This window comes from Erpetoichthys calabaricus, chromosome 14, assembly GCF_900747795.2.
Source record: "Erpetoichthys calabaricus chromosome 14, fErpCal1.3, whole genome shotgun sequence".
NCBI lineage: Eukaryota > Metazoa > Chordata > Cladistia > Polypteriformes > Polypteridae > Erpetoichthys > Erpetoichthys calabaricus.
The window spans coordinates 69912283-69925448 of NC_041407.2; the positions used below are offsets into that span (position 1 = coordinate 69912283).

At 40.3% G+C, this 13166-nt stretch overlaps 1 protein-coding gene across 1 annotated transcript in view; it reads left to right on the forward strand.

Moving 5' to 3' along the window:
- The window catches only part of maneal (mannosidase endo-alpha like), a 52028-nt gene extending 44337 nt beyond the window's left edge, over positions 1-7691 (forward strand). Inside the window, exon 4 of the mRNA XM_028819520.2 lies at positions 6060-7691. Coding sequence (XP_028675353.2) covers positions 6060-6696 — 637 coding nt within the window. The 3' untranslated portion in view covers positions 6697-7691. The remainder of the gene's footprint in view (positions 1-6059) is intronic.
- Positions 7692-13166: the final 5475 nt, after the last annotated feature.

The following is a 13166-nucleotide window of genomic DNA, read 5'->3' on the forward strand; positions in this document are numbered from 1 at the left end:
TTTTGTACTGTTTCTAACACCATTTTATCTCGGTATTGGCCGACACCGCTTTATGGACTCGTTGTCAGGATGCGTCTTCTGGTATCTAGGGGGCGTGTCCTCTGAGGTTGTGACCTTGATGTTATGACATGATGTGCTTTCAGCTCAGCAGTTAATGCTATTTCCTCGTCGATTTTTGCTTTCTAAAAGTACTTCTCTGGTTTTGAACTCTCGATCTGTATTTTTGACTGTGTTTCTGTTTTCCTCTAGGGGGTGCTAGCTTCCTGGTTGGAATAAGTGGTTTTTTAATTGCGGCGTCTTATGTAACCTGAACCTAAACAGATATATTATAAAGAGGTGATATCCTTCCCATAGTGATACGGCGGTAAGAAATCACATAAGAGAAAATAACAGCTTTCTTTAATAACGATTTACGTGGCATTACAGACGAGGAAGCCAATGGCAAGACTATTATCGAAGTGGGAGCTCGATGTATACAGTCTGCCATCTTTGTCTCTGCGCTGGAAGGATTTTCCGGATCAGATGACGGTATCTCCCATCCGTCCGTCAGCTTCAAAGGTGTGCCGGGCAATGTTCCAAGGCTTTACACTCTTTCTCCATGTGCAGGCCCCAACTTAGGTAAATCGTGCCATTCCAAACAAGGAAAAGAAGATCCAATGTCATGCTAACGCTGACATACAGAAATAGTGCAATGCCAAGTTATAAGAAAGATGGTGCTGGCACTTTTTTTGCTAGAATGCTTCCACTCAAGAAATGTCAGGAATATCTGTTTGAAAACTATCATGTAAAGTGTGAGCAAAATGATTACAAAATAACTGTAAAGGAGTAGATTTATTGGCTCAATGTAGACTATTAGTTGTTAGTTTTATGTAAAGCCGATCACATTAATGAAACAATCAATTCTGCAATACCAATATGGGGTGTCACAAAAATCAAACAAAGCCACAGAAAGGTTTGGGGCAGCCACCCGTATATTATTCCCTGGCTGAAAATGATTTAAAGGTTTGTACTGATGTGTACAGATTGGAGTCCAGAACAGAACTGAGGGGACGGAGGAAAGGTGGGGGCTTTAAAGGCCAGTATAGGAAGTGACCTCAAAGGGGCAGGAACCAGAAGGGTCTTCATCCATAGGCTCGCACCTGGAAGTGACGTCAAAGGGGCCAGAACCAGGAATGACGTTGTCTGGGCCAGGTGGAATTTCCAATGAATGGTCTACAGAAAAGCAAGAAAAAGAGTCAGTGCACTCCGCCACCTCCCGGTCTGGCTCGGAATTCCTTTCATTCAAGCCCTTTAGCTGCCTCCCATGAGCACATGTGTGACAGGGGTCATAAATGTACTGAGTGAGGTCCTGCAGCTCACCTTACCAAACCTTGTGAAACTACTCCTCTTGGAAGGCCGTGTGTGGGTGTGCAACAGATGGACTCTGGTTGTTGTCTCGTAGGGTCTCACACACGCTCTGTCAGAAACAAGTCCAGGAAGGTTACCGGTCAGGGACGGGGGAAGATGTCACATTGGCAGTCCTGGGAAAATAGTAGCCATTGTCTTGCTAGAAAGTGCCACTGGCCCAACCTGTCTCAACTTGACATATCAGCACAGGGCCAAACTGATTTTATTGGACTCCATGACACTACCTTTTCTGTTGGCATGGCCATGATGTGCAAATCTAATGAATGTCGTTTCTATGAAAGAAGCTACACTCATCACTCCAAATGATGATTCCATTCCATGGCAGGGCAGGCTGTTCACTCCTAGCGTCAGTCCAGACACAGTTCTCAATAACTGGAATGGGATTTGGAGTGCTGAAATACATTTTAAAAACAGTATGGCGACTTAGGAGTCCTCTAGTTGTGTTAAATTTGATATATTTGGTGCAAAATGTAATTTACAGGATTTGAATGAACATAAGGCAGTTCATTTGGTCACATTAAAGGACAGATGGATTCATGGATGAATAGACGGTATAAAGAATGCCAGTATTGGCAAACCTCTGCTTCTTCATAATATTAAATTCAGCAATACTTCAGCATGCTACAGAAAACATAGATTTAATCAGGAAGAGACACAACATAATACAAAGGCCCTGAAAACAGAACTGAAAGCTAGGAAACTGGAGAACAGCAAATATAATATATAAACAATTCAATATAACTGACATAGTATTAGGCAAATATTTGGATGGAGATAAAGTGAGACTGGTACTAGCGTGTTGCAGCTGCCTCATAATCTCGCGGACATGCACTTGATGCCCAGCCCAGCCACTCTTTCTCCCCATATCTGCATCGGTCTTTCTGTTGTTACTCTTCTACATACCAACTACATGCCTGTTAGGTTAACTGGTAATCCACATTCGCAGTGGGCGGGTGTACACAGCAATGTGCCCGCTGATGGACTGGTATTTCAGATAGGGTTGGTTCTTGGCTTGTGCCCAATACTGTTTGCATAGGTTGAGGTCTCTCCAGAGCCCTCACTTAATGGAAAACCTCACCACAGACTTCAACAGATTTGAATAAGACAAATTGAAATGAGGAAATGCATTAAGAGCACCAGCTTTAAACTATTTCTTGAACACTAGCTGTGCTACCCATCTAAGGTGGGTTGAAATCTAATTAACGCAGACCTCAGAGTTAACGTTTGCAGTGCACCGTGCACTGTATATGTCTGTTATATTCCATTTGTTATGGGATTTGTAAAAGTAGTGTTAATGTGTGTGATGCACCATCTGCTGGAATAATGACAATTTATTTTATCACTTAAAATGTTGGTGATGTGCCATCTTTTGGAATGACAGAGTCAAAGCTAGCAGGTGGACATACAGACAGACACACAGACACTTATCCTTTTATTGAAGTGGACTAGCTGTGCCACCTGCCAAAGATGGGTTGAAATCTAAGTAATTAATGTAGACCTCAGTTTTAATGTTTGCAGTGCACCATACATTGCTCATGTCTCTGTTATATGCCATTTGGAGATTTGTAATTGCAGTGTGAATGTTTGTGATGTGCCATTTGTTGGAATGACAAATGCATTTAATTTTGTTACTAAAAATATTTGGATGTGAACGTCAGTAGGCCCAAGGAACCAAGATACCCAAACTATTCTATAACTTTTCAGTAATTATTTAACACTCTGATGCTGATCTTTCTGATTATTATAAAATAGGTCATTACGTTAGCAAATGATGAGAAGAATTCATAATCAATTGCAGAATTACGGTATTTGAGGGTCCCTGTAGAGTTTTCTTTCTCTTGTACGATTTGGCTCAAAAACTAATCGGCACATTATCATTATCTCATCACAGGCTTAAGTTTCAAGTTTCATATTTTTCCATCCAGCCGTTTTAGCTCTAGACCGTCGTCAAGAAACTGCGACACACACACACCCATCATCGAGATATCAATTTTTTCGGTATCAGGGGACCCTAAAATGTTGAGATCCGTCGAAAACCAGAGATAGAAATTTTTGATGAATCTCAAGCTCCTCCCCCATAGGTGATAGGTCATGGTGGGGTGGGGCGCAAAGCAAAAAATGTATGTGATGCACCATCTTTTGAAATGAGATTCATAGCGACAAGATGGACATGCAGACAGACATACAGACACGTATCCTTTTATTAAGGCGGATTAAGGTCTTAATAAGGAATTATTAGACACATTTACACTACAAAACGGGATCTGTCAGAAGCATCCCAGTGCAAGTGTTCATGATCCAAATCAGAATGTTCCTGATCACAAGGTGGAAGAGATGAAATATGGCAGCATTTGATCCAAATCAGACAGCAATGCAAAAGTGTTTTAGAAAGTCGCATCCATGTTCAGTTTACCTTCCTAGTATTTCTAGTGAAAGAAATAATTCAATATAATGTCCAAAGGAGATAAAATTTGTAGAAAGTCAATTGATACAAGTTGGGCATTTTTTAAAGTGCCCACCACTGATACGGACGCCCTTGTTAAATTAAAACAAAATATCTTTATTGTTTTATCATCTTGAACTTTCGTTCAAAATATCGTACAATATGCAAATACCGATTTCAACTTTGGATGCATCAGGTTACAAAGTGAGAACTTGGTGCGAGCAAAACACATTCTTGAAATTCTAAAACAACATTAGCACATACGCTTCTAGGGGACTGTTTAACACAACACTGCAACAAACGGCACAAGACAAGCTGTGGCAACCTTTAAGTGAAGAGTAATTTTCAAATTTGACATATATTAGTATACTGTTAATTCTGTGACTTGCAGAAATCCTCATGGTTTTAGATAACCAATAAGAATGTTTGTGGCGATCTTGTGATTTAACTTCCCAGTATTCAACAGACCTGGAGGTACACTGTAAATGCTACAAGGTTCATATATAAACTTACAAACTGAAAGAACTACTGAATGCTACAAATACTTCTTTTCCACTGATTCTTAACATAAGAAAATGACTGTGAAATTGTAAATCTTGGCTAAAATGTTCCTTTCAAAGCTCACCAGAGTGCTACAAACTGGATCTACATGTTTATATTATACACACAAACATGCAGATCTTTAATGTTATGATTTAACAGATTTATGATTCAACCTTATACTTAATTTTGCATTTAATTTATGTTTCTCTTAGTGTTTTAAGGTTTTGCATTTTTTTGTTTTTTACATTTTGGGCGTTTTGGTTTTATTTTTGATATGAACTACAGAGTCCCAAACAATATGGTACAACCGTTGTGACAAGGGTAGAGGACGTAGCAGCCACTCAAACTGACACAGATAAGACACAGGAGGCACTTATAGAAACACAAATGTTTTTTATTTTTCTTCACCTCGTGGGAAACGCCTTCCCTGTTTCCCACAGGCACAACACAGTCCCACTAAGCACAAACACACACAATACTTTTTTCTTTCTCCTCCACTCTCCTCAGCAAACTTCGTCTCCCTCCTCCCGACTCACCAAATAGTATCTGCTGGCCCCTTTTCTTACACTCCTGGAAGCGCTCCAGGTGCTTGATGGTGTATTTCCAGCAGCACTTCTGGGTGTGATGGAACGACTGCCCATAAGGCCTCAGCAGTTGCTGCAGCACCCCCTGGCAGCGCCCATGGATCCCAACAGGGCTGCACAAAACTCCAACTCCAATGGAGCCCTGTGGGAGTCCCAGGCACCACGGCTCTGGCCATGCTTGCTCCCCCAGTCCTTCCAACTTGGAGGCGTCCCGGCTGGACAACGCCACAACGTCAAAACCTGGCTGGCCACGAAAAGGGCATTGAGGGATCTTTATAAATGAAAAGTTTATTATTCACAAAAATGTCCTACAACAAAATAAGTTCTGAAAAGAGCAGAAGGCACAAACAGCAATGCTTTCAAAGTTGGCAATTCAAACAGCATACGCAGTCCCAACATGAAATCCAAGAGGCCACCAAACTTGCCCCGGAATAAACACAAGAGAAAAGTCACCACACCACAAGCACATTCACATTGAACTGCAAGGGTCCGGGTTTTCCGCATCCTATATATGGCAGAGGGCAAAGGGCAGTCCCTTAATGGTGATGAGCAGGTGGCCCTGCCTCTTGAGGAATCACCCACTAAAGACATGGCACATGAATCTAAATAAACTAAATAATCAACAATGTTAACATAAACATTGAACACAATGAGCAAAAGGGGAGGGTATCCTGCTGAAATATAACAGTTTTGTTAATTTGTTATATTTTTGTTTTTTGACACCCCTGTTTTGAAGCTTCTTCAGGGCTTTGAGTGGTTGCTATGACCTGACAGCGGGAAGTCACAACACACGACACTAATCACAATGTTGTGAACATCCAGCTTGTCCGAGATTGCGCATAAAAATCAAACCTTTGTGGGTGTTTTTTTTTGTCTTTGGGGTTCTAGAAATTTTTGTTAAGAAAATTAGTTTTATGCCTTGGGTTTAGTAGATCTCCTGGTTTTGAGATTTTTCCTGAATATTTAACTTTCATTTTCATCTTCTGTCCTTGTTTCTCTTGCCCCATGCCCTGCCATTTTCTCCACTTGTCCACTTTCCCTGCAATGTTTTGCATCGTGTAATCTCTTGTTTGATTTTACAGATATGGAAAACATGGAGCCTTCTACCGATACAAATCGAGCACCGGCAAGAACCTTCCTTTATTTTACATTTATGACTCCTACTTAACACCACCTGAATCTTGGGCAAACCTTCTCTCCTCCTCTGGATCCCACAGTATCCGTAACACGCCATATGATGGTGTCTTCATTGCACTAATTGTGGAGGAAAAACACAAACATGATATACTTTCTGGAGGTTTTGATGGCATGTATACCTATTTTGCATCCAATGGATTTTCTTTTGGCTCATCTCACCAGAATTGGAAGGCTATCAAAACATTCTGTGATGTAAACAACTTAATGTTCATACCTAGTGTTGGCCCAGGATACATTGACACAAGTATACGACCGTGGAACAATCACAATACAAGAAACCGTGTCAATGGTAAATACTACGAAACCTCTCTTCAGGCTGCACTCATGGTACGGCCAGAAATTGTCACCATAACATCATTCAACGAATGGCACGAAGGAACTCAGATTGAAAAAGCGCTGCCTAAAAAGACTCAGACGCGCATGTATCTAGATTATCTGCCACACAAACCAGAATTATACCTGGAACTCACACGCAAATGGGCCGAGCAGTTCAACAAAGAAAAGGAGCAATGGCTCATGTAAAGAAAGACATCTGGTTTGAATTCAAAGAAGCAAAACAGACAGGGTGTCCAGAGCAGATATTTTGCTGTGTAGTATGAAATGATCGTCAGCAAAACTAGAATTTGAAGACCAGGAGCTTTAGCAAGAAGTCTCCTGCAAAGAAGATGACGGTGCCTGAAACGCCTAATGCAACCCCTTGAGATTGTCTGTATGCTTTTACGATGATTAGAGTAGTTGGGGTGGTGGAAGAACAATAAGAAGGCATTACCACGTCAGTCTTTATAAAATAAGTAAAAGAGCTAAAAAGGACTGAACTGCTTTTCTGAGACCCAAGGAAACAAGTGACAAGAGTTTGCCTGCTAACGTATAACATTAGTTTGTTGAGGAAAAGGATATAAAATATGAAAATGTGATAACAAAAGCTGTGATCATTTAGTTACAGTATGTAATCCCTTGAATGGATACATTTATTAGAAATGTCTTTGCACACAATTGAAAAATGACTTTTAAACTATTCTGTATCATGAAAGTATTTGTTTGAGCTACTAAACCTGAACGAAGCAAAGCAAATTAGCAGACATTTAACCTGTTGTAAAGAAAACAAAATGGTATCTACTGTGAACAAATAAAGAGAAATCAGCATTATAATTCAATACAGTATTACCCATTTGTATTTATCACAATAACTTCATTGAAAACAAATACTCCTTAACCTTTGGTTATTTTTGCTCTTCAAACGAGGTAACGTTTCGTGTATAAGGATTGCTGTGACATACAGTTGACCATCTCTGCATTTCAATGCAATGTCCTGAAGTGTGTCGGTCATTTATTGAATGTTGCTGAGGGTTCTGAGCGTAACTCTTGTTTTTGGTACCAACACTGGATACTATTTAAAAAAATGTATTTAAAATGTTATTTATAATAGTTTTGTGAGAAGATCAATAAATAAGCTTATTTAAATATAACTAAAGATGATATATTGGACAATTTTAAAAATAAAGTGTTATTTACCTTTATGTTGCACTTGTCTTTTTTTTCCCCCCTCATAATATCAAGGAGCATTGTTCTTTAGAGCAGCTGCTTTATTATTCACGTGCTTTTGCTGGTTTTCTACTGGTGCCCTGGCTTTCTGCTTCTTCTCAAAAATACAGGGTGACTCAACCACACTTTTCCAGGTCGATGGACAGGTCGTGGTAGACCATTGCCGTGGCCTCCACACCCCCCTGATTTGACACCCTGTGATTTCTGGTTATGGGGTATGTTTAAGGAGTGTGTGTATAGCAGGAAAGTTTGTGATGGACAGAAAACGGACTGTGGTATCATCTATTCCCTGTGAAATGTGTGTCTGGGCTTTAAATGGTACTGTTGCTCGTTGGTTTTTGTGTGTTGAACATGATGGCGAACAGGTTGAGACATTCCTATAAATCATCATGCACATATGAAGTATGATTTGTGAATAAATTGTTTCCGCCATTTAAATGTTAACATAATTTTGACTCACCCTGTATGTCTGTTAACTGGTAAATCTAGACTGGCCAGTTTAAGTGAAAATTCATTTGTGTGAATGGATGGACTGTGACATCCCACCCAGCATGAACTCCTGTCTTGTACCTAATACTTCCAGAACAGAGTCCAGCTTCCTGTGATATCCTGTGCCACGACCTGAAGCAGTGAGGCAGCTGAGCCTGTTTAATTATGGCTAACTGGTGCATTACCTCGTGTGTGTTGATGAAACTAATGAAGGGCAAGCACTAATTGGCACTGGTGTTTAAAATGTAGGCTGAGAGGTGGAAGGGCAGAAAAGCAGCAAGCGTCATTAGAGAGCAGAGTGAGGAGGACAGAGTTTGACACGGAGTATGGGACAGATTTGGATCCTGGAGCTGAGGGACCATCGTGACAGCGGGACTCCAGATGTGCTGAACATTTCTTGAGGAACAGAGAAGGCAATATGCAGAACCAGCTCTAACATTTTTGCTGTAAAAGGCACCCTGCTACATCCTTTGCTTTGACTGAAATCCTCAATGCCCACCCTGTACATAAAAACTATAGGTGTGAGAAAAGAACCAGGAATGGAGAATGCAAAATATGGAGGGTTTGCAAACAAAAACATTGAATTTGAGAATGTTGACGGAGGACATCCGATATCTTATAGTAACGTCTGCTAACAAGCCTGTCTCAGAAAAATATGCAGTTGAGAGATGCCATTTCAGAAAAAGAAAGTTTTGCATTTGGATGTATTTATGCAATCATTAGTGCATTTGAAGGGTTTCTAAGAAAACAAAACCACTGGAATTATTTAATCAAATTGATTAAACTAATACTGTAAGTCTCCATTTAAACCACCAGACTACCAGGTAGCTTACAATGATGGTGACCAGTCACTTATAATCTTATTCATTGCTCCATAAACACTTATATACACTAAGGGGCTTCACATCTCCAAACCCCCCCCCCCCCCCCCCTCGCTTTGCTCACCAACCCTCCTGCCTGCACTACACGCCAGCAACTTTGCCGTTCTCATATGTGGATTTCACTTTCACCAAACAAAACAACTTAATTCTTGCGGATGGGCCTCTTCATTGGGAAGAAACACTAGTTTTCCCTGATGGCAATACGAATTAGACAATCTACAAGTCTCTGACTTAAAGTTTACAGCCAAACAATATCCACAGACTTCTGTCATCACCTACAGTTAGGTCCATAAATATTTGGACAGAGACAACTTTTTTCTAATTTTGGTTCTGTACATTACCACAATGAATTTTAAATGAAACAACTCAGATGCAGTTGAAGTGCAGACTTTCAGCTTTAATTCAGTGGGGTGAACAAAACGATTGCATAAAAATGTGAGGCAATTAAAAGGATTTTTTTAACACAATCCCTTCATTTCAGGGGCTCAAAAGTAATTGGACAAATTAAAATACTAGAAATAAAATGTGAATTTCTAATACTTGGTTGAAAACCCTTTGCTGGCAATGACAGCCTGAAGTCTTGAACTCGTGGACATCACCAGGGGCCTCATGTATAACGCCGTGCGTAGAACTCACACTATAACATGGCGTAAGCACAAAAGCGGGATTGTGCGTACGCACAGAAAAATCCAGATGCAAGAATCTGTGCGCACGCATACTTTCACGTTCTTCCACTACATAAATCCCGATTTGCGTGAAAAGTAATGCACGTGCACGCGCCTTCTGTCCCTCCCCAACTCCTCCCCGAATTACGCCTCTTTGAATATGCAAATCAATATAAACAGCCTTCTGTGAAAAGACAATGGGAAAAGCACGGGAGAAAATATAAGAATTTCAGCGAATACCAAGTGGAGGCAAAGGAAAAACGTACTATTTGTTGGTTCAAACAGTGGTATAATCAACAAAAGGAAGCTGATCGAGTGACAGTGTGTCGGAGAAACTCGAAGGCTCAACTTTACAAAGTCGCACAGTGCCCGAAATAAAAAAGAAATCACATATCAAAGTCGCCGTGAAAAAGCGAGTTGTAGCCCACCATCTGAGTGTCATATGAAAGCTTATTAGGGTACAGACAAAAAAAAAGGCACACAGTGGGGAAAAAAGCACGAAATGTCAACTTTAATCTCGAAATTTCCACTTTAATCACGTAGTTTATTTTGCCATTAAAGTAGAACATCATAAACTTCATCTTAAAATCGTTTAATTTACTAGTTTCTCAAATCCCATTGTAACTAAAGTGGCATGTTAAATGCTTTGTTCTGTATTTGATCTTCTATGTGCTCTATGTGTATGAATCACTACCTGCTTTTTAAACGGGCTTTCTCTTTCTCCGACAGGACACATAATCCATTACATTCGTGATATTACAGCTCTCTGAATAATTAAAATACTGAGATGTATACGTGATATCTTTTTCATGATGATAGGAATGAAAGCATGTTATTAAACATGGGAACACGGTGGCGCAGTGCTTGTTCATGTCTCACGCAAGAGGCTTGCTGCGCCATGTGCGACCTTCAATGAAATAATTTATCACAGCAGTACTGTCTCTTTCAAACATACTAACCTCCAATTCCTGTCCTTACTTTTCTTTCTCCAAAAACCCAATCGCCACACAATAAGCTATGTAATAGACGTGAAGCCATCTGTAAGCGTAGAACTTCGATTCTTCAAAACTTTTAAGGAACATTGAAATATCTTAGTAGTACGTGTTTAATTATTATATCCATCTATCTTTCCAGTGTCGCGTCAGCACCAGCAAGAATACAGCGCAAGGCAGGAACAATTACTGAACTAGCTAGCGCTGCGGCACCGTGTCCTCACATGTTTAATTATTAACAATACAGATTATTTAAATGAAGTTAAAGTTTTATCTGTATAATATAATCAACATGTTTTGCTGCATTTCGTCTTAGAAATGAATACCGTCATCACATGTAAATACGCGCTTTATAAAGTGGTGCAGGTTGTGCAATATTATAACTGTAGTGCAAGTTTACAGTGGGGTAATTGTACTTATAAGTACAAACAGTTCTACAAGGAGCACTTGATGGACTGATTTAGTGCCTTTAGAGTTCTTGGGATGAAACTGTTTCTAAACCGCGAAGTCCGTACAGGGACTAAAGCGTTTGCTGTGGCTCAGGCAGCATCTGCTTCATGCTGTGTACCGATAATTCTCTTTCCAATCAGCTGCTGCTGTGATTTCCCACTCAGATACAGTGATATAAATACTCCGAGTGGTGCAGTGAGAGTAATGTGGAAAAAGATGATCTGCTGTGGCAACCCTTAACGGGATCAGCTGAAAGAACATGCAGTGAGAGTTACAACGCTAAAGCAGTTATGGTATTTGGAATACTATGGCTATTCCCTGGACCATTATATTGCTACAGGTTAATTACAATCAGATGCATTACACTAATAAACAATATGCAGTTAATTTCAGTGTATTTATAAAGCCGCGCCAGGAATGTGGATTTAAGAAAGAAAGGGTGATCACACAGAAACAGTGGCACTGCTTTGACACTGGGTGCCGCCAGTCTGCAAAACCGGGCGGATAAATTGCGTACGCCAAGGAATGAATTACCGTGGAAATGTGCGTGGCTTTACGCCAAGTTTAGGTTTTATACATCGAGATTTGAGCGTGGAAAGGTTCGTACGCAACATTTCTGTGCGTACGCACCGTTTATACATGAGGCCCCAGATGCGGGGTTTCCTCCTTTTTAATGCTCTGCCAGGCCTTTGCTGCAGTGGCCTTCAGTTGCTGTTTGTTTGTGGGCCTTTCTGTCTGAAGTTTAGTCTTCAGCAAGTGAAATGCATGCTCAATTGGGTTAAGATCAGGGGCCTCATGTATAACGCCGTGCGTAGAACTCACACTATAACATGGCGTAAGCACAAAAGCGGGATTGTGCGTACGCACAGAAAAATCCAGATGCAGGAATCTGTGCGCACGCACACTTTCACGTTCTTCCACTACATAAATCCCGATCAGCGTGAAAAGTAACGCACGTGCACGCGCCTTCGGTCCTGCCCCAACTCCTCCCAGAATTACGCCTTTTTGAATATGCAAATCAATATAAATAGCCTTCTGTGAAAAGACAATGGGAAAAGCACAGGGGAAAATATAAGAATTTCAGCGAATACCAAGTGGAGGCAAAGGAAAAACGTACTATTTGTTGGTTTAAACAGTGGTATAATCAACAAAAGAAAGTTGATCGAGTGACAGAGTGCCGGAAAAACTCGAAAGATCAAATTCACAAAGTCGCACAGTGCCCGAAATAAAAAAGAAATCACATATCAAAGTCGCTGTGAAAAGGCGAGTCGTAGCCCACCGTCTGAGTGTCATATGAAAGCTTATTAGGGTACAAACAAAAAACATAGGCACACAGTGGGAAAAAAGCATGAAATGTCAACTTTAATCTCGAAATTTCCACTTTAATCACGTTGTTTATTTTGCCATTAAAGTAGAACATCATAAACTTCATCTTAAAATCGTTTATTTTACTAGTTTCTCAAGTAGCATGTTAAATGCTTTTTTCTGTGTTTGATCTTCTATGTGCTCTATGTGTGTGAATCACTACGTGCTTCCGTTCTTTCTCTTTCTCCGACAGGGCACAGAATGCATTACATTCGAGATATTACAGCTCTCTGAATAATTAAAATACTGAGATGTATACGTGATATCATTTTCATGATGATAGGAATGAAAGCATGTTAATAAACATGGGAACACGGTGACGCAGTGATTGTTCATATCTCACGCAAGAGGCTTGCTGCACCATGTGCGACCTTCGATGAAATAATTTATTACAGAAGTACTGTCTCTTTCAAACCTCCAATTCCTGTCCATACTTTTCTTTCTCCAATCGCCACACAATCAGCTCTGTAATAGACGTTAAGCCATTTGTAAGCTTAGAACGCCGATTCTTCAAAACTTTTAAGGAACATTGAAATATCTTCATAGTACATGTTTAATTATTCTATTCGTCTATCCTTCCAGTGTCGCGTCAGCACCAGCAAGAATAC